General features: G+C 31.8%; 1 protein-coding gene and 56 non-coding genes across 57 annotated transcripts; 25 read left to right on the top strand and 32 right to left on the bottom strand.

Annotated features, from left to right (window-relative positions):
* Positions 1 to 2,227: 2,227 nt before the first annotated feature.
* Positions 2,228 to 2,248, bottom strand: 21ur-8219. The gene has a single exon (NR_057487.1).
* A 341-nt stretch (positions 2,249 to 2,589) lies between these two features.
* Positions 2,590 to 2,610, top strand: 21ur-11924. Its single transcript, NR_057486.1, has one exon.
* On the top strand, positions 2,591 to 2,611 carry 21ur-7368. Its single transcript, NR_057485.1, has one exon.
* A 16-nt stretch (positions 2,612 to 2,627) lies between these two features.
* 21ur-5925 lies at positions 2,628 to 2,648 on the bottom strand. Its single transcript, NR_057484.1, has one exon.
* A 492-nt stretch (positions 2,649 to 3,140) lies between these two features.
* 21ur-1717 lies at positions 3,141 to 3,161 on the top strand. Its single transcript, NR_057483.1, has one exon.
* On the top strand, positions 3,144 to 3,164 carry 21ur-12307. The gene has a single exon (NR_057482.1).
* Positions 3,165 to 3,499: 335 nt separating this feature from the next.
* On the bottom strand, positions 3,500 to 3,520 carry 21ur-6775. The gene has a single exon (NR_057481.1).
* 21ur-10948 lies at positions 3,501 to 3,521 on the bottom strand. The gene has a single exon (NR_057480.1).
* Positions 3,522 to 3,809: 288 nt separating this feature from the next.
* On the top strand, positions 3,810 to 3,830 carry 21ur-5920. Its single transcript, NR_057479.1, has one exon.
* Positions 3,831 to 4,063: 233 nt separating this feature from the next.
* Positions 4,064 to 4,084, bottom strand: 21ur-3357. Its single transcript, NR_057478.1, has one exon.
* On the bottom strand, positions 4,065 to 4,085 carry 21ur-9411. The gene has a single exon (NR_057477.1).
* A 580-nt stretch (positions 4,086 to 4,665) lies between these two features.
* Positions 4,666 to 4,686, bottom strand: 21ur-6048. Its single transcript, NR_057476.1, has one exon.
* A 62-nt stretch (positions 4,687 to 4,748) lies between these two features.
* Positions 4,749 to 4,769, bottom strand: 21ur-10833. The gene has a single exon (NR_057475.1).
* 21ur-4993 lies at positions 4,750 to 4,770 on the bottom strand. The gene has a single exon (NR_057474.1).
* Positions 4,753 to 4,773, bottom strand: 21ur-7479. Its single transcript, NR_057473.1, has one exon.
* Positions 4,774 to 4,867: 94 nt separating this feature from the next.
* 21ur-2390 lies at positions 4,868 to 4,888 on the bottom strand. Its single transcript, NR_057472.1, has one exon.
* An 824-nt stretch (positions 4,889 to 5,712) lies between these two features.
* On the bottom strand, positions 5,713 to 5,733 carry 21ur-11184. Its single transcript, NR_057471.1, has one exon.
* 21ur-12410 lies at positions 5,716 to 5,736 on the bottom strand. The gene has a single exon (NR_057470.1).
* Positions 5,737 to 6,290: 554 nt separating this feature from the next.
* Positions 6,291 to 6,311, top strand: 21ur-3229. The gene has a single exon (NR_057469.1).
* A 92-nt stretch (positions 6,312 to 6,403) lies between these two features.
* 21ur-1598 lies at positions 6,404 to 6,424 on the bottom strand. Its single transcript, NR_057468.1, has one exon.
* An 86-nt stretch (positions 6,425 to 6,510) lies between these two features.
* Positions 6,511 to 6,531, bottom strand: 21ur-8988. The gene has a single exon (NR_057467.1).
* Positions 6,532 to 6,818: 287 nt separating this feature from the next.
* Positions 6,819 to 6,839, bottom strand: 21ur-2242. Its single transcript, NR_057466.1, has one exon.
* Positions 6,840 to 7,618: 779 nt separating this feature from the next.
* Positions 7,619 to 7,639, top strand: 21ur-13408. Its single transcript, NR_057465.1, has one exon.
* 21ur-677 lies at positions 7,623 to 7,643 on the top strand. Its single transcript, NR_057464.1, has one exon.
* A 197-nt stretch (positions 7,644 to 7,840) lies between these two features.
* Positions 7,841 to 7,861, bottom strand: 21ur-630. The gene has a single exon (NR_057463.1).
* A 323-nt stretch (positions 7,862 to 8,184) lies between these two features.
* 21ur-5501 lies at positions 8,185 to 8,205 on the bottom strand. The gene has a single exon (NR_057462.1).
* A 421-nt stretch (positions 8,206 to 8,626) lies between these two features.
* 21ur-5884 lies at positions 8,627 to 8,647 on the top strand. Its single transcript, NR_057461.1, has one exon.
* A 136-nt stretch (positions 8,648 to 8,783) lies between these two features.
* On the top strand, positions 8,784 to 12,645 carry Y45F10D.14 (uncharacterized protein). The gene is made up of 5 exons (NM_001028300.3): positions 8,784 to 9,048; positions 9,774 to 10,082; positions 10,266 to 10,499; positions 12,028 to 12,191; positions 12,346 to 12,645. Exons 1-5 carry the CDS (start codon positions 8,964 to 8,966, stop codon positions 12,400 to 12,402), a joined length of 849 nt encoding a protein of 282 aa, NP_001023471.1. The 5' UTR covers positions 8,784 to 8,963; the 3' UTR covers positions 12,403 to 12,645.
* On the bottom strand, positions 8,913 to 8,933 carry 21ur-9089. The gene has a single exon (NR_057460.1).
* Positions 8,994 to 9,014, bottom strand: 21ur-11115. The gene has a single exon (NR_057459.1).
* 21ur-158 lies at positions 9,037 to 9,057 on the bottom strand. Its single transcript, NR_057458.1, has one exon.
* Positions 9,114 to 9,134, bottom strand: 21ur-5626. The gene has a single exon (NR_057457.1).
* 21ur-15426 lies at positions 9,117 to 9,137 on the bottom strand. The gene has a single exon (NR_057456.1).
* On the top strand, positions 9,731 to 9,751 carry 21ur-4636. The gene has a single exon (NR_057455.1).
* 21ur-5596 lies at positions 10,103 to 10,123 on the bottom strand. Its single transcript, NR_057454.1, has one exon.
* On the bottom strand, positions 10,622 to 10,642 carry 21ur-3235. Its single transcript, NR_057453.1, has one exon.
* Positions 10,748 to 10,768, top strand: 21ur-14288. Its single transcript, NR_057452.1, has one exon.
* On the bottom strand, positions 11,034 to 11,054 carry 21ur-4912. Its single transcript, NR_057451.1, has one exon.
* On the bottom strand, positions 11,038 to 11,058 carry 21ur-14555. The gene has a single exon (NR_057450.1).
* On the top strand, positions 12,307 to 12,327 carry 21ur-9977. Its single transcript, NR_057449.1, has one exon.
* 21ur-4575 lies at positions 12,565 to 12,585 on the top strand. Its single transcript, NR_057448.1, has one exon.
* 21ur-13516 lies at positions 12,569 to 12,589 on the top strand. Its single transcript, NR_057447.1, has one exon.
* Positions 12,646 to 14,156: 1,511 nt separating the features above from the next.
* On the bottom strand, positions 14,157 to 14,177 carry 21ur-14908. The gene has a single exon (NR_057446.1).
* Positions 14,158 to 14,178, bottom strand: 21ur-12026. Its single transcript, NR_057445.1, has one exon.
* A 40-nt stretch (positions 14,179 to 14,218) lies between these two features.
* On the bottom strand, positions 14,219 to 14,239 carry 21ur-5905. Its single transcript, NR_057444.1, has one exon.
* A 682-nt stretch (positions 14,240 to 14,921) lies between these two features.
* Positions 14,922 to 14,942, top strand: 21ur-11449. Its single transcript, NR_057443.1, has one exon.
* Positions 14,927 to 14,947, top strand: 21ur-9297. The gene has a single exon (NR_057442.1).
* A 589-nt stretch (positions 14,948 to 15,536) lies between these two features.
* 21ur-7534 lies at positions 15,537 to 15,557 on the top strand. The gene has a single exon (NR_057441.1).
* On the top strand, positions 15,538 to 15,558 carry 21ur-4537. Its single transcript, NR_057440.1, has one exon.
* A 279-nt stretch (positions 15,559 to 15,837) lies between these two features.
* 21ur-98 lies at positions 15,838 to 15,858 on the top strand. The gene has a single exon (NR_057439.1).
* A 107-nt stretch (positions 15,859 to 15,965) lies between these two features.
* 21ur-12585 lies at positions 15,966 to 15,986 on the bottom strand. The gene has a single exon (NR_057438.1).
* A 656-nt stretch (positions 15,987 to 16,642) lies between these two features.
* 21ur-2947 lies at positions 16,643 to 16,663 on the top strand. The gene has a single exon (NR_057437.1).
* 21ur-4051 lies at positions 16,646 to 16,666 on the top strand. The gene has a single exon (NR_057436.1).
* Positions 16,667 to 17,145: 479 nt separating this feature from the next.
* 21ur-6532 lies at positions 17,146 to 17,166 on the top strand. Its single transcript, NR_057435.1, has one exon.
* A 638-nt stretch (positions 17,167 to 17,804) lies between these two features.
* Positions 17,805 to 17,825, top strand: 21ur-5171. The gene has a single exon (NR_057434.1).
* A 667-nt stretch (positions 17,826 to 18,492) lies between these two features.
* Positions 18,493 to 18,513, top strand: 21ur-8346. The gene has a single exon (NR_057433.1).
* An 8-nt stretch (positions 18,514 to 18,521) lies between these two features.
* Positions 18,522 to 18,542, bottom strand: 21ur-4251. The gene has a single exon (NR_057432.1).
* Positions 18,543 to 18,639: the final 97 nt, after the last annotated feature.

Genomic DNA, 18,639 nt, shown 5'->3' with positions numbered 1-18,639 from the left:
GATTGAGATCAGGACTTCGAGCTGGCCAATCAAGAAGGTTGATCTTCTTGAGCTTGAAATAGTCGCGGGTTGAGTTGCTCACATGGATTGTCGCATTATCCTGCTGAAATCTAAAGTCTTTTCTGGAGTAGTGACGAAGATATTTGGAGAGCTCCAGTTCCAAGACGTTCTGATAGTCAGTGCTGTTCATCTTGCTACTGACGAACTGTATCTCAAGCTTCTTCTTCTCCGTGAACGCTCCCCAAACCATCACCGTTCCTCCTCCAAAATTACGTCTCGAAAAAACCATTGGTTCCTTGCGCAAATCGCGCCAATAGTAGCGGCAACCGTCAGGCCCATCGAGATTGAATTTCTTTTCATCGGAGAAGACAACCTAAAACAATGATCCTAATTATTCACTCTTGCTTTTTTAAATTCTCACTTTACTCCAATTCGTTCCCATATTGTTCTTAGCAAATTCCAATCGCTTGAGTTTATGGTCTGCAGAGAGTAACGGAGCAGGGCGAAGTTTCTGACGAACGATTACACCAGATCGTTTGATGACATTGAGGATGGTCCTTTTTGAAGCAGACAATTGAAGCTCATTGCGAATATCTCTTGCCGTCTTACAGGAGTTGGAGGCAGCACGAATCACATTTCGTTCGTCACGCACGGAGAGAGCTTTGCGACGAGGAGCTCTTTTAGATGTACCGTAGCTCACCAGATCCTTCAGATACTCGCGAATACAGTGTCGAGAACGGGAAATTTTCCTACTCATTTCATGCAGGGACACATTGAGCAATTTCATAACATCCAGCTGAGCGCGTTCAGTGTCCGAAAGGGCAGATCCTCGAGGCATTGCAAGTTAGACTGCTTTCGAAGTAAGCTTTCCAGCCTCTATATGTGTGCCACAACACATGCCACAATTCCACATTTAATAATTCACGCAAAAAATAGTAAATAACATCTGTGAGGGACAATTTAACTTGAAATATTGGTCCCATGGAACCTTGTAATCAAAGAAAAACGATTTGATTCCTGATAAGCCTTCCATTGTTTCCTGCTGCACATTTTGCCAAATCAGCTTGACTACACAGTCGAAACATCTAAAGTGCGTGCTAGGAATTTTAGTAGGAACTTGTTAAAGAGAGTTTATCAAGTTTTGGCATTACCGAGAGCACCAGGAAGCTTGAAACAGACTTGAACTTCAAAGATCGGAAGAATCAGAACCAGTCTGGAGATCCCACGAGAACATTTCGTATTAATTTTTTAAAGTCAAAACTGCTTATCTGAACTCATTTCTAACTCAAACTTGATTTGAGCTTTGTCAAAAATTCCAAAATCTGTTGATTTTAGTAAAAATCGTGAAAAAAAACGGGGGGTCCTATAGAAGTTTCACACTGGATTTTGACGTTTTTTCCAGCGCGACCTCAGTTTTTGAGATAAACTTCTGGAAAAAAATTTATATAGGTTTTTTTCAATTTAAAAACGAACGGCATTAGCAGTTTTTCGAAAAAATTTTCGGAAGTTCCTCAAACCTTCAAATTAGGGGGGGTCCTATAGAACTTTCCCACACTGTATTATAGAAATGTAAATTTTATTGAAATAAGTTTCATCAAAGCTGTGTAGTGCAGTACAATTTTATAATAGCGTAGGCAAACCACAGATTCTGTAATTTCATTTAACTTTACTTTTCTTCTGAAACCGGAATATTTTGTCTTGAAAAAATGATTTTTTTCATTGTTCACTCATAAGAAATTATGAAATTATATTTATTGATTTTTTTTCTTCTCAATACACTCAAAATAAAAAACTGCGTGGCGTGTACTGCAGAAAACCTCATATTTAGGCCCCGCCTTTTTCTCGTCCACTCACGGAGAAAAGGCAAAAATTTGGGGACCAACCAATATCAGGCCGCCGACATCCTACGGGTTCCGCGCGCCGCTATGTTTAACTCGCAGCGGGCGGAGACAGCTCGCCACGCCCACAGCGAGTTAAACATAGCGGCGCGCGGAACCCGTAGGATGTCGGCGGTCTGATATTGGTTGGTCCCCAAATTTCTGTCTTTTCTCCGTGAGTGGACGAGAAAAAGGCGGGGCCTAAATATGAGGTTTTCTGCAGTACACGCCACGCAGTTTTTTTTATTTTGAGTGTAAATGAACATATAAATGTTTTTCAGAAAGTAGAAGAAAATTGATCTTTTTTCAGAAATAAAAAAAATCTGGAAAAACGGACAGCATGTTCTTTTAAGTAGCTAATATTTTTACCAACCCTCTACTAAAGTTGTATTGATTTAAAAACATTTATAAAACAGTTTTTTCTTTTTTTTCACCATTTCTTGGGTTCGTAAAATAAGACTTATATGCCAGTTACAAAATTATATTAATTGGTTCACCGAAAAATCTCTATACTTTCAATAATTCTGGGAAAACAACAAGTAATTCACGGAATCTGAAATCCTGTTTAATTTACTTTATCCCTGAAACCGTAACTTTTTAAGTAAATTCATTTTTCTTGGATCACCATCAAGCTGTTTCAGCTCGAAATTCTCGAAAAAACTTAAAACTGTTTTGCCAAAGAGTTAAAAGTCGAACACAAAGTGTAAATCTATTTCATATCGAAGATTAAATTATCTGGTAAGTATCTGATTTGGGATTTCTCAAAGACCAACGGAAAATCGGAAATACACTTGACTTTACCATTTCTCTGAAACCGGAACATTTTTATGTAAATGCACTTTTCACTGATCATCATCATCATTATTCTCAATTTGATTCAGTTTATTTGCATATCCTTATCCATTCAATGACCTCTATTTAGCTTTTATAGCCATCGCCACCCAGGTGACAACAAACCATTTCTCGAAATACCTCAATATATCCGGTCGGATATTAGCATTGAGAAGGCAGTAGTCATCGGTCAAATGACCGTTGAAATGACCAAAGCAGTGGCATAACAATAGCCATGAAGAAGGAGGTGAAAGTATAGAATTCTATGAGGTCAAATTTGAACCTGCGCTTCACTTTTCTCGGATCATGTACTTTCTCGGGCTATTCTTGTGCCATTTTCCTTTATATTTCATTCTTGGAACTTTTCAATTTTATTTCATTTTTTCTCTGTTTCTCCTATTTTATATTCACTAACAATGCAATTTCAAACAGTGTTCTTGGAATATTGTTAACTTTTCAAAACATAGCAAAAATAAAATTTTAGATTCGGAAATGTTTATTTCCAATAAATTTTCTTGTTTAACGTAGAGCATTAGAAAGTTAAAATTAATTTTTCGAAGAAAATATTGGTAGAGATTATATGTATTTTTATATACGAACAATAATTGGAATGAACAATTTGTATGATTCAAAAATATTCGATAACCATTTTTGTGAAAAAGAAAGCATTTAAAATATTCTTGATGGTTTACCTAATAATTTTGATTTTCAAAAAATCAAGACATTAACTGAAATGTACATCAGAAATTCGTGTGTGTCTTGTTCAAAAATTTAATTTTTGGATTGTTAGTTTATCCTATTTTTATGGATCAATGCTAGAATATTTTGAGCTTTTACTATCATTCTTCTCAGAAACAGTGATTTTTTGAATTTTACCAATACAGCTTCAGAACTAGGGCTAGAAATATCATAGAGTCCATACATAGAAGTATCCAATGCAAAAATTTTTAGAGCATGTACGTAAAAAGTAATCTGCATTACGTTTTTACCGTGCTTTTTATTTCATTCTTTTTTGCTTGGCTAGCATGTTTGAAATTTTTTCATTAATTTTTTTTCTGTTTCACGTGTGTTATACATCATTTATAAAACCAATTTAACCATTGGAAGGTTTTTAATACACTCATCTTTAATTAATTTTTTTTAATTTTCACCCAAAACATCATTTTTGAGAAATTTTGGAAAATGGGCGAGATCACTGTGATTTCAGAAAAATGGTTTAGCCATTTGAAATTTGTTTGCGCTTTAATTTGTGTATTATCCTTTTTCAGACTGATTCAGACTGAACCTTGATGATGGTCTAAGTTGGATTTTGGCTACACTTCAACCCTCAAATTACTTTAGATTTTTCATTTGTTAGTAGTTAACCTTACGTTGCAATGTATCCAACAAAACCTCCCTCTAGTTAACAACACTCTGAAACTGATTGAATTAATTATCCACATATCCTACCTGTTTCTAGAATTACCCATATCCATCCTAACCCACAAATCTTTTTCTAATTATTATCCCTTATTAAATCTGCCACAAATCCATCACGTTCCTCCAATACTTCTTCTCCTTAGACAATCGGCGGAAAGGTAAAATGGATTTCCAAAAAGATACAAATCTTCGCACTTTCGCTTAAAAAGGCGCGTAGCTTTAAAGTTCGTTTTTTGTGTATTGTCTCAGGAGAGAAAAAAAACGAATACGGCAACATTTTTGTCTATGGATTTTACTTCTTTTCCCCCTCACCATGTACAATTTAATAAGGAAAGTGTGTGTGTATTGCTGTTCTGGGTAAAGTAGGTAAGGATGGGAGGTGGAGGCAAAGGAAATTGGAATACATGTCTAATGCCAAGTTTTTAAAGTTACCCATCTGTTCTATGTCCATTTGAGGATACCGTTCGTCTTTTGGTATGGCAGAGATTTGTTTTCTGGTTTTTCAAGTTCTCTTGGATTTGTCTCTTTTTTTAATATACTTCTTCGAGAGTAATAGTAATTAGAAAAAACATCCAAAAAAGATACTTTCTGAACATTTTGAAACAGTAAAGTTACGCAAACATTTGTTGATTTTTTTTGTTGATTAACACACGGAGTTTTACTATTTTATTTTATCAATATGCTGAAACGGTTAATTTCAATTTAATAAGATCACACCTTGAAGTGTCAAAATTTAGGGAACCAGTTTTGCACCATGAATAACAAGTTGTAATGTGTGTTTCCAAAATATACCTCTAATCTGAAACTGGAAATAAATTTGCAAGTGGTTTCATATTAAAGTGTAGCCTTTTTCAACGGTTTAACCAAAAATTTTAAATTAAATATTATTGAACTTTGATCAGTTTAATTGCAATTTGAGTAGTAAATTATTTTATAACATTTCAAATCTGATTGAAATAAAAATTGAAAAATCGAAAAGAATTTTTTTACCAAATTTTGTATATGTTGATGAAAGAAAAATTTAAGAAAACTTTTTTTTCTACAAAAATAAAAATTACCAAAATTTCAACCTAATTTTCAAAAAATCGATATTTTTCGACCTATCGAAAAACGAAAAATAAAAAAACTGTGATTTTTCAATTTTTCAAAAATTGAAAAACCGGCGCATTTTCTGAAAAAAAATTGAACTGTAAATTAAAAATAAAATTTCAAAATTGATTTTCATGAAATGTTGAAACAGTAAAATTATAGCAGTTTTATGTGTTTGGTCTAAATTCGTAATTTTTGCACTGGAGAAACAATATTAGAAATTTTACTTTGGAGAGCATATTTCTAGATTTATAGATTCAATTTTTTATTTGTTTTTTTCAATAAAAATTTACACAGTTCAACAATAAATACATTATTTTATAAAAACGTAGGCACGAGAAAGCCAAAGTTATGAAAATTTTTACGATCTGTCTGGTATAAACATTTTTATATTTTTATACTTTTTTTATCAAAGAAAAAAATAGCCAGACGTGTTTTAAACAACTTTCAATTTTGGGATGACGAGCTTTTTCCAGATTTTGTAGATAATGGAGCAGAATTAAAAATAAGGGGAATAATAAAAAATTGTAGCCAATCGGTTATTTTCTGAACATGTTGAAACAGTAAGACAATTTACTTTGGATTTTTTTATTAACTTTAGTTCGACTAATAGTAAGACTTAACTATTATTTTAATGAAACCAAATGAAACAAATTTACAAAGTGTTCAAAATTACAGAAATTAAGTCAACACTTTGAAACGGCATAAATTAACTTTTTTTTTAAATAGCCTCCAAATAAAATCATACTATTTTTTGAACTGAACAGAGAAACAGAAAGAAATTTGAAATCTGAAATGATTTAATTTATTAAAAAAATATTTTTACAAAAAAAAGTTTTACCTTGTTTATTTTGATCCAGATTTCAAATATGATTATCGTTTCTTTTTTTTAATTTGACTTTCAGAAATGTAAAGCGTCACTTTTTTACTGTAATTGTTATTGATACAAGTTATTTCAAGGCTTTTCTTATTTAATATTTGGTTATATTAGATCCACCACTTTGAAAATAATACTAATTTTCTAATACTATTTCAGCATTCTTATTTTATTGTAATCTTTCAAAATATTTTCAGTGCTTTTATCACATGTGTAAGTCTTGAAAACCGCTTGAAATTTTAACTGGAAGTAATTAATTCAAAGTGTTTTGAAGTGTACTACTATGATACTATGTTGTTTTAAGTGTTTTCATCAAATTTCTGCCTATCTAGTGCCTTGTTCTTTGAACTTTGGAAATTTCGAACATTTTTGAAACTGTATTTTTTTTCTGAAATTTCTATTAAAATTCTACGGTTTCAACATTTCGAACACTCCTAATCAATTAAATGCGTAGAACTTATGTTATGTGAAATTGCTATAAGTGTAAAAATATGGAATGCATCGTTTTTTTTTGCAGGAAAAGAGGGTGTATTCTCATTTCTTCTGCTATTTTTTTCTCAAACAGTAATTGATCTGAAATTCAAAAATCAAATTTCTTTTCTTAATGAACTTTTTTCGAACAATTTTATTTATTTCTACTTGTTTCCACTTCAGTTTATGTCGCTTTGTTTTCTTTTCCTAAATTTTTTAAAATAGTTTGATAGAAAAATGAAACGTGAACAAAAAATATTTACTCCGAGGGAATATTGCAAAGGAACGAGTTCAAAAACTTAAAATAACAATTTGAAACATTACAAATTTTGTTTACTACTATTAGTTCTCGCAAATTTATAAATTTACAATTAACAATCTTTTTTAATATTTTTATAATTTCAATGAAAATACCAATTATACACTTTTTTGAAAAAAATGCGCACCTGCCTAAATCCAACCTTTTTGGCCTTTAAAAAGTGGCCCAAAATAGTCCCTATAGTTGTAGGCCGCTTCCCAGGCAACTAAAGGATTTCTTGTAGGCACACAGGTAGCCATTTTGTGTCATTTTATTTTAAACAAAGATTTTATAATTTATTGATTGAAAAATGAAGACCGAATTCTGATGAAATAATTAATTTTTGGGGAAAAAATAGTTCTGTTTCACACTCTCTTGATATTGTTTTTCTGTATATATTTTTTCAGTTTATTTAATTTTTAAAAGAGTTTTTTCGAAAAATAAACTTTAACACATACTTTTTCTCAATTTATTTCTACACTTGTTTGATAAAAAAATTGTACCTGGCTGAATAGGCATCCAACGTTTCGCTGTCGAAAACTGAATATAGTCCCATCGGTGTAGGCCGTATCTCAGGCGAGAAAAGCATGTAGGCACACATATAGGCATATTTCTACCTTTGTTTCTACAAGCAAATACCTTTAAAGTTGAATAGTATCAAGCAAAAAACGGAATTCCCATAGAATTCATTAATTTTTGAAAAAAAAATTTCTGTTTCAAATCCTCGGTATATTGTTTTGATGCATATATTTGAACTCAGTGTTTTCGAATTGATCCTGCGTTTTAAATTTGCTTTCTTAAATTTCCATACAGTGCATTTTTTTTCCACTTCTACGACATTAAAGGGGGGGGGGGGGCGCATTTACGCGCGATGGTCCCGCTATTGGTCTCGCCACGTGCATCAAAAATCATTTCTCAAATTTTGCAATCCTAGTAAAATTTACCTCACAGGAAATTGATAAAAGTGTAAAAATTGGGGGAAAACAGGGCGTAGCGTTATTTCTTTAAGATATTTTTCTCAAAACGAATCAGTTTTGAAACAGTAATTGCTTCGAAAATCAAATGATTTCTGAAATTGGAAGTATTCCAAGGTTTTCTTGAAGAACTTCCTTTGTAAAATTTTCACTACTTTTTATCAACCGTATCATAACGAAAACTCAACAAACTAGTAAAATGACTGACAACTTGAAACATTATAATTTTTGTTTGAATTATTTGAAAAAAAAAACAAATTAAACATTTCACTCATTTCTACCGATTCAACCGAGGCCAGTTTCTTCAATTTTTAAAGGAGTTTGTTAGGAAAAATGAAACTCAAACAAAATCATTAAAAGATTGAATGATCAGAATCGGAATGAAAACAACCATTAAAATTACAACTTGAAACGTTTGAATTTTTCGAAAAATTTTAAATTTTATTTCTTATTTCCCAGTCGGTTTTTTTAAAAATTATTTCACACTTTTTATAAATTCAATTCTACACTTGACTCAAAAAATACGTGCCTGCCTGAATAAGCATCCAACGTCATTTTCACCTTAAAACGGCTTACTATTAGGTACAGGCGGTGGCAAGGGAGGCATGCCTAGAAGGCACACAGGTAGTTTTTTGTATTTGAAAAATTGTTTCTACCGTCCAATAATTTTAATAATTTATAAATTTAAACAAAAATCTTAAATTCCCTCAAAATTCATAATTTTTTTTGCAAAAAAATTTTATTGCTGTTTCAAAGCCTCAATATTTGTTTTATGTTCCAACAGTGGTATTGAATTTTTTTCACAATCATTTTTTCCTCAATATGAAGTAATCCTCTCAAATCGTAGTAATTCCTTCAGTTTTTTTGTCACCTTTTCTGTAATAATCTCGTCCTTCCTTCCCGTAATATAGCCTACAAACTGTTGTAATCGAAAAAATTAGCATTTTCTTTCAGACAACCCTGTGTCACAAATTGAGAGGAAAAGATAAAGATCTAGAAAACGATGCTTCAACGTCGCAACTTCACTCAAACTGATTGATATTCTCTCACCTGAACTTGAAGGAATTCTCGAGAAGCTTCAATATTTTATCCCTAAAGTACAATTTCCATTTGCTCAATACTATAAAATGTCAGTGAAACTGTGGATTTGGTGGTCGATTTTTGGATTTTGGATCTCATCTTGTACCGGTTTTTTATGGACACTTTTTGGAGGTCAGTGAAACATTTTCAAAAATTTTATGAAGTTATTCGAGTAGTGTCGGAAAATGTATTTAAACCTTTTTTGTTTATTTGAAACATTACTAAAAGCACCAAAACAGTATAGAATAAAAATATATTGAAACATCAAATTTTGAAAATTTGGTTTGTGAATTTTTGTGGAAAATTTCTAAAAGTTACTGTTACTCAAAATTACTCAAAAAATGTAAAATTTCCATTAAAGTTATATATTTTTCCACAACTTTTTTGCTTTTGGGAAAATATATTTCTAGAGTTGAAAATAATAACCAAACATTTGTAGAATTTTGCAAATATTTAGAACAAAGTTGGGTAAATTTTCAAATTTTTTGCAAACAAATTTGAATTTTTTGGAAATTTAGAGCATTTCTGTCAATTTGAACTCAATAAATTCTTTAAAAATAGTAAAACTTTAAAATTCTGAATGAAAAAAACTAAGAAATACACTTTTTGACTAAAAATAAAAAAATTTTCAAAAGTAGAAAAATCTTGCTTCAGTCATTTCAACAGCTTGGCTGTGATTTTTAACAGTTTCAAAAAGACGCTACGCTACTTTTAAAATAGTTTAATTTCTCATGAAAATTTAACATGTTTTTTACTGAAAAGTTCTTACTGTTTCAGTCAGTTGTTATATCAACTTATCTCAACGATTTTATATTAGTTCTATTCCATCCATCTCTCCGATATTTCCAATATTTCAGGAAATCACTGTAACTGCTGTCGTTGTCCCGCAGCTCCACGTCCTCCTCAATACCAACAACATTTCTTAACCGCGCCAACTCTAATTCCCCATTATCAAAGTTCATATGCAATTTCATATTCTCCACCGAGTCCTCCCAGTTATCCAATTTCAAATCAAGATTCATATGTTCAACCACCAGGATATACAGTACCCCAATTACCAACTACTCCAAAATATCCAGGACCCCCTTCAGCTGCTCCTGTACACAGAGATCAATTGTATACGGAAGAAAGAAAATATTCAACGAATCAAGTAGCTTATCATTCAGGTGAACTATTTGTTATGAAAATTCGAAAAAATCCGTACAGAGTACCTGTGGAAATTGCAATCAATTTTACAAATTTTGTGAAACAGTATTTTTTGAAGAAAACTTAAAGTTTCGTAGTAAATTTAAATTTTTTGACCGTTTGATTTCAAAAACTTCAAAAAACCTAAACCTTTACTGTCTCAGAGTCCCGACGAGTAACAATTGATGAATATGGAGGCCAGGCATTGGATCAATTGGAGGATGAACTGGCAGCTGAAAAGTACAAGTACAACAAGCAGAAAATTCGTGAAAAAGAGGAAAAAGAGAGAAAAGAGAAGCAGAAACAAGGGCGAATCCGCGTTTTCAAAATAAAACCACACAAGTCACCGAAAGTCAGCAATGGAATGGTTGAATGGCAGTCTTCGCAGGTCGCTAAATGTTAGTTCTTCATTGTTCAAAGTTAGGAAATTAAGAAATTAAAATTATTGTTTGTTCCGAAGAATCATATTTTATTTGGAAATTAGGAAACAAATTGGATTTGTTTAATGTGAATTTGTTAAGATCGAGCTTTTTTGTTAAGAACGAGCTTTGGAAAAGCTCGTGCTTTCAACAAGTTATTGAAACATTATGAGAAAATTTACCCTTTTTAAAAATTTAAAAATTGGTTTTTGCTTTAAGGATTTTGCTTGAAAATATAGAAAGTGGGTCTTAGTGACCAAGCTGGCTGATTATTTTCTTTCAATAAATATTTATCGACTGTCGGCTGGCGCTACCAGCCGCACATCCCTAGTGATATTAAAAGAATAAAAATTTAAACATATTTTGGTTTGCTTAAATAAAAAAAATTCCAAGCCACATATGTATTGCAGATAAATGAAAATTGAAAAAAGAAAAGCCATAATTTCAAAATTTCATGAAACTTAAATTTTGAAACTTTTTTGTGAATAAGACAGTCTGAAATGATATCGTATTTCGAAGTGGTGAAAAAGGCAAGTAAATTCCTGAAAAAGGCAAGTAGATTTAAAAATTCATTGAAACATGAAGAGAAAATTTAAGTTTTTAGAAAATTAATTTTTGAATTTCGTTATGAAATTTTTTCCAAATTTCTATTATCTTTTTTTCATATTTGCAAAACAATTTAGAGTGGTTGAACAAATTTAAATGGCCGAACAAAAACATTCCCGGAAAACACAAAAACAACAACTTTTCACTTTTTGTTGAAAACTTGGGAAAAACAAAAAATCGAAAAAAATTAGAATTTTTTCAGCTTCATTTGGTGAATATTATTTATTTTATATATTTTTAATGAAACCCCCACAAACTCCTTTACACAATTTTAAATTTAGAATTATATTTTTGCAAATCAAAAAAAACCCCATCAGGATCACATTGGATTTCTACATTTTGAAGCAAAATCCACGGACTCCACTTTTTTATTTTATTTTAATCTTTTTTGTCCTCAAAATTATAATAAATTAAAAAGAAAACGAATAAAACATATTCATGGAAAAACCCCGGGCAAATTGAAATTTGTCTTGAAGTGTTTGAAAGTGTCCGAGAATAAAGTTTTTTTTTTTTTAATTGAATTATTGTTTTAAATGTTTTGTTGAAATTTCTGAATTATAGATAACTCTGTCACAAATATTAAATGATTTTTTTGAGAAAATATTTGGAAAGTACTCAAAATTATCTGGACTGAATTGACATATTTTCAAAGTTTTTTTTGAAAATTTACTAGAACTGACACAAAAAAACTTAACTTTCAAATTGTGTTTTCTAACTTCGATATTATTTATTTTATTACCAGAATTTTATCATGCAAAAAAAAGTTTTTAAAAAAATTATCTATAGTAAACAATTTCTACTGTTTCAATAAAATATTTTAAATTCCACTTTTACTCATGAATTCGGAACCTCCTTTCAAGAAGGATTTATAAAATATTCACCTTAAAATTCCAATTATCAGACACAAACGAAAAAGCCGTGCAAAAGTTCATAGAAGCCACATCAGAATCAAATGATTTGAATGAAAATGAGAGTTTGGAGGAATTTATTCCAATTGAAATTGGAAATGAGCCCGAGTTTGCAGATGAGGAACCGGCTGGGCCACCGCCAAATGTTAGAAATCGGGTGAGTTTTTATTTTGTTTACTGAGAAAAAAAACAGAAAACAATGTTTTTAATAATAATAAAACATTTAACTGTTTTTCTTCTCTTTTGACAAGGAAAAATGTTGCATGCCATAATTTTTTGAAACTACCCAAAAAAAACCATAAAACTTTCAGCTTTCCCATGACCCAGTGCTTGTTAACAATATCAAACGAAGGAGATTCATTTATTGAAGTTTTTGCAATATTCTCTAGAATTTATCGAACTTCCTATGTTTTATCTTGATAATTACGGTTCTAATTAACACACTTCATTGATTGGTTTTACGTGTAATATATTTTATTTTTTTACTGTTTCATAAAGATTGTTAAACGTCAACTGAGAAAGGAAAGTATTCAATATCTCAGTAGGGAATCATAATTTATTTTATGCATTTTTCAGTTTAGCAGCAAGCGTGGATAAATTGAAAACTCGAAATCTTTCATTGTTCAGAAAAACTTCAAAAAAACATTTTTTTTTTTTGGTTTCCTCAAGTTAGAAAATAGAAATAGAAAAATTATATCGCACTATTCTACGAAAAATGTTTTTGAAACGAAAATGTATGATAATGGAAGTCAAGAATTTCTTGTAATTGTCGAAATGTATTCGAGCGGAGTAAAATAAAAACATCTTGCGAGTGACATATGAAATTATAAAAATATAGTCTCATTTTACTAGAAATCATTAAAAATAACTGTTCCTGTTCAACTATTAGGTTGGTCAAAAAGTCTTTGCAAAATTTTGATTTTTTTTTGGAAGTAGTATTTTTTCAAAGCGAACAAGATTCAATGGGTAATATATTTACCATTAATGCCTATGACTTGTTGCCAACACAACGGAAGTTGAACAGTACCCTCCGCCTAGAACTCCTGCGATTAGGAGGCAAAGAAGTCGTCCAACCCCGTTTCGACGACCTTTCGATCATGAAACTTCTGTCCGGCAAGGTGATTTTGGAGTGAGCGGAACAGATGGTAGTACAAAATTTGGATTCCGACTGTCTGTAGCTTCTGGCGGGTCTTAAAAGTTGTATGCGGTCTTGCGTTGTCATGGAGCAGCAACAACTTTGATCCTCTAGGGCGATGTAATCGATGAGCATGGACCACCTTTTCCAATTAAATGCAGTATAGGCCAGCGTTGATTGTAGCAAAGTCTGGAAGAAGCTCTCTGGAAATGACACCCTTACTGTCCCGCTCAATTGAGAGAAGCACTTTTTTGCGTGAAGTTCTCATTTGAGGTCAGGTGTCGCGGTTTCCTCGACCGGGACCCACTCTTTTTTCCTGGTATGGCTAACATACAATATCCATTTATCATTTCCAGTAATGATATCCTTAACCCAGTCCGTTGTTCGTTTCCTAGTGAGCAGCGAAAGAGAGAGGTCACAAAGCAATTTTTCTGAGAATCGGACAATTTGTGAGGAACGAGTTGACCGAACTTTTCTATCTTTCCGGTTTTTTGGAGATGGTTGATGATGATTCTTTGGGGATGCTTGAGAGTCGCAGAAAGTTCGCGTGACGTTGCTCTTGAATCATCTTCCAGGGCTCTCGAAATATCTTCATCGATATCCAAACGAGAGCGATCTTATCTTGGTTTATCATCGAGATCGTAGTTCTTTTTCGTGAACTTTTCGAACCAAAACTTCATGGTATTGTAGGTGACAGAGTTCTTGTCTAACACTACACACATGTTACGACGAGCTTCGTTGCAATTGCAGCTTTGGGGGAACTCGTACAGAAAAACCCCTCGGAGGGCGTGACGTTCGGCGAGCAAATTCTCGGTCATTTTGAACAGCACCCAAAAGTTTTTTCAAATATATTAAACATGCACATTACGTACTATGCAAATAAAAAAACAGAATTGGAAAAAAAATAAATTAACGCTAAGCAATGAAGAAACAAACAAATTTTGCAAAGACTTTTTGACCAACCTAATATTTACATTTTTCTTAATTCTAATGTTTCCAAAAAGTTCAACTGCATAGCCGTATCTTTAAAAAAACCATAAACACGCATCGAAACATTAAAAATATGCATATTGTTTGAGTCGAAAATCAGTGAATATTTGAAAACGTATTGAAACAGTAAAATTAATATTAGGGGTCCAAACAAGTTCCATGTCAAAATTCATAACTTTCTTCCCAGCTCATCAATTTTTCTGAAGTTTTAAGAATTTATGTGATCTTCTATGACCTTTCGTTTGGCAATATTTTCCAAAGTTTTTTATCATCCCAAATGTCCTAACTCGGATCCACTTTTCTCATGATCCTTTACAGCTTTTATCCGAGTTCCATAAACGGATTTCGCTTAGTTTTGAGTAAAATGCAAGAATTCAATAAAGACTTGTAAACAAATTAGTAAATTTTAAAGCATGAGTAACATTTGAATTCAATATTTCTTATTCTATTTTTTATTGAACTTTCAATTTTTTTTTCCATAACTAAGGAGAAACCACCTATCGCAGTCCGCTGAAAGCTGTAAAAAAGCGAGATGGGGCAGACAAGAGAATAAATTCCAGTTTAGAACCTTGGGGGATAATCAAAAAATTTTGAAACTATTCTGAAATTAAAAATTATAGTTGATAACACAGATTCCCACAATTGGAGAAAAATTTATAATCTACGAAAAAAGTTATGAGTTTGAGAAATAGAAATCAAAATTTAAAAAAAACCATGTCATGTTTCACGTTGTGATTAAAATCATCATCAGCAACAAAAGCTTTCATTGATTCAATTTCCATTGATTGGATACAAATTGATCATGGTTGTGAAGTTTGAAGAATTTCTTCCTGATAATAATTAGATTTATATACTATTCTTTAAAATCTTTATCTCACCTGACAAACAAAGCAAGTCAGTGAACTCTTCTATGAAATTAATATCATCATGATGAGAATTTGCAAACAGATTGATTCCATCCATCAGCCAGCAGAGGACTTTTTCCATCCATTCTGCGACATCTTCTTGTGTTCCAATTATTGATGGCTGTCCTCTCAATTGTTGGAATTAGTCCAGGATCTGTAAAATTGTTTCATGCATTTTTGTCTGTTTCTCAGGTTATTGAAAACGCCTTCAATCGATATCAGCATTTGCACTAATATCTCATCATAACAGTTCCAATTGAAGATGGGTTTCAGGTGACAACGACTGGGCGTGAATCTTTTGAGAAGTATTGGAAATATCGGAATGCTGTTGAGCATTTGGAGAATAGATGAGAGCCAACAGCTGTTTCCTGAGTTTCGGATTTGATTTTTTTTTGAGAAATAAAAACCAAAATTTAAAAAACATGCCATGTTTCACATTGTAATTAACACTCTTGTTCAATACAATTCTGAGTTTCCGATTCCGACTAGAAGGCTCGAATCGCGTCTGTGATCTTTTGTATTCACCAATGTTGATCGTTTTGATATCGGTGCTCGTGACCCTCCATAAACAGATTCTCCTCCTTTCACAGCCGTCATGGCGATTGATGCACCCGATAATACAGCACCAATTGCAGTTAAAGTGCTTGATTTTTCTGCACTGGCTCCTCCGGCATCAGATTCAGATTCAAAATGAACTAAAATAATTGAAATGATTTTTAAAAAATCAATGTTTCAGGGAACTTATTTTACAACGAAACATTTTATTTATCTGATAGTTCAGGTCCTAGTGAAAGCCCCAAAATTTACAGTTTCTAAAAATTTTTATAAAATGAACAGTTCGGTCTTTTATTTATTATAGTTCTATACCTATTCCTATTCGGTATGCCTATTCCTTATTAAAAGCTGTTCAATATGATGCCGTTCGTTGAGTCAAAAATCAGTGAATATTTAAAAACGCAGTAAAACAGTAAAATTACTATTAGGGGTCCAAACAAGTTCCATGTTAAAATTCATAACCTTCTTCCCAGCTTATCGATTTTTCTGAGTTTTTTGTCGAATTTATGTTATTATCTATGATTTTTCGTTTGCCAATATTATCCAAAGTTTCTTATCACCCCAGACATTCTAACTCGGATCTACTTTTCTCTTCTTCACAGCTTTCATCCGAGTTCGATAAACGGATTTTGCTTAGTTTTGAATGAAATGCAAGAATTCAATAAAGACTTGTAAAAAAATTAGTCGAAACAATTTTAAAGCATGCGTAGCATTTGAATTCAATATTTCACATTCTATGTTTTATTGAACATTCATATTTTTTCCATAACTAAGCAAAGATCACCTATTGCAGTCCGATGAAAGCTGTAAAAAAGCGTCCTATTTAGAACGTTGGGGATAATCAAAAAATTTTGTAACTATTCTGAAATGAAAAATAATGGTTGCTAACATAGATTTCCACAATTTCAGAAAAATTTATAATCTACGAAAAAAATTAGGAATTTGAGAGATAAAAACCAAATTAAAAAAAAAAACATTTCATGTTTCACGTTGTCTTCAATACAATGCTCATCTGACGACTGGTGGTGAATCTTTTAAGAAGTATTGGAAGCATCGGAATGCTGTTGAGCATTTGGAGAATAGATGAGAGCCAACCGCTGTTTCCTGAGTTTCGGATTCCGGTCCTAGTGAAATTCCCAAAATTTAAATTTCTAAAAATTTTCATAAAATGAACAGTTGGGTCTTTTTATTAACTTTAGTTCTACAATTATTCACATTAAAAGCTGATAAAAATTAATCATGTGTATATTGTTTGAGTAAAAATCAGTGAATATTTGAAAACGTAGTGAAACAGTAAAGTTAATATTAGGGGTACAAACAAGTTCCATGTCAAAATTCATAACTTTCTTCCCAGCTATCCATTTTTCTGAAATTTTGTGGAAAAAAAGTATAGTTGATAACATAGATTCCCACAATTTCCGAAAAATTTATAATCTACGAAAAAAATTATGAATTGGGGAAATAAAAAAAAGCATTTCATGTTTCACGTTTTCTTCAATAATGCTCATCTGTAGTTTTTAATTCACTCAATCTGTAGTTTTTAATTCACTTAAAACTGCTTCAATCAAAATCAGTGTTTGTTCTAATAGGTCCTCATAACTGTTTGCATCGGTGATGTGTTTCAGGTGACAACGACTGTGGTGAAAAAATTTTTATTTCGAAAAGTTTTCAAAGTTTGTTTGGGTTTGTGGGTTGTGAAGAAATCCTTGTATGTCATACCCAATCTTAGAGGTTTTGTAAAATTCTTCGAATTCAAGTATTTCATGAAAGCCAACACTTCTGGACGAGGTAAACCGGCTGTTTGTTTATCAGAATTGCAAACCAGTCCACCGATCAACTCCACGTCATTGATCCCATTTACTTCTTCTCTCAACTCAACTGTCTCAACTCAACTCAAATTTCAGTAATCTTTTATTTTATTTTATCCAACATATGTATCAAAAATAATATTTTTTCAATCAAAATAAATTTCTATATAGTTTTCCCACCTTCGTTGTTTTTTTTTGTTTTTATTATTTCAGATGACTTTTGGTATTTTTATGGCACAAAAAGAAAACCCGTAAAATTGCGCCGAAATTACCTGAAAACTGCCATTTTCACAACTGCAGTCAATTTCGAATATAATCGAATGGATTCACTATTTCAGACATTTTTCACATGTCTGAAATGAAAATGGAAATCTTAGTAAGACATTAATAACTTCAGCATCATTGAAGATACACAAAAGTGGCGCCTGTACTAGCACCTACGGTAAAAGCCATAAGAATACTCAACTGCCTAAAGAGAATCATCTTCATACTCTTCATCACAACCTGTTCAGATCATTTCAAAATAGCCGTATTTCAACAAGACCACACCTCTCTAAAATTGTGGTTCTCGGAGTACTTAAACTGTTACCGTACTCTAAATTCAAGTATTTTCCGCGCTGAGCTCAAAATAATGCTAGAATGTGAAATGTCTCAAGATAACGTGGTTCGTTAAAAACATGAAATTAAAATATAAAAATCTAAATTACCTGGTCGCCGCAGTGAATCTTCGATGTGCGGCTAAAGGTAAAGATAGTTTAGTTAAAGAAAAAATTTCGAAAATCGATTTCAAATTTTACTGATATTTGACCACTTTGGCGTCTTCAAACAACTTCCCCATTGTCTATAGTCCCTTTTTAAATAGTTTTTTCTAACTTCCTAATCTTCAAATTGTTTAATGACTCCCCCTATAAAAAGATTTGTTGTCTCAAAAACACTTTTTGACCGTCGAAATCATCGTAACAAAAGTCAACTATTCAGGTTGATTGATAGCAAAAAAAGGGTAGTGATATCATTTTTTCACTGTTTCTATAAACATGTAAGATCTAAGATTTTATCTGTCATCACTTTATACGTTTGTTTCTTGAAAAAAAAAAGATCTCTGACTTACGAACACAGCGTCTCTCATATCGTAGATTACGTTAAAACAGCAAGTTGAAACAGTGAAATTTTAGAAATTTCAATAGTTTTATTTATTGACTGGCTGGAACCAAT

Source organism: Caenorhabditis elegans, chromosome IV (genome assembly GCF_000002985.6).
Source record: "Caenorhabditis elegans chromosome IV".
Classification (NCBI taxonomy): domain Eukaryota; kingdom Metazoa; phylum Nematoda; class Chromadorea; order Rhabditida; family Rhabditidae; genus Caenorhabditis; species Caenorhabditis elegans.
Note: the sequence above shows the minus strand (reverse complement) of the source record. Positions and strands in the feature narration are given on the sequence as shown.

What these genes read in the sequence shown, in the direction of transcription:
- Y45F10D.14 (NM_001028300.3), top strand. Translation starts at nt 8,964, where the DNA reads ATGTCAGTGAAACTGTGGATTTGGTGGTCGATTTTTGGATTTTGGATC. An exon ending in TTTATGGACACTTTTTGGAG is followed by an intron (nt 9,049 to 9,773) that starts GTCAGTGAAACA and finishes CCAATATTTCAG; the next exon opens with GAAATCACTGTAACTGCTGT. An exon ending in TCAAGTAGCTTATCATTCAG is followed by an intron (nt 10,083 to 10,265) that starts GTGAACTATTTG and finishes TTACTGTCTCAG; the next exon opens with AGTCCCGACGAGTAACAATT.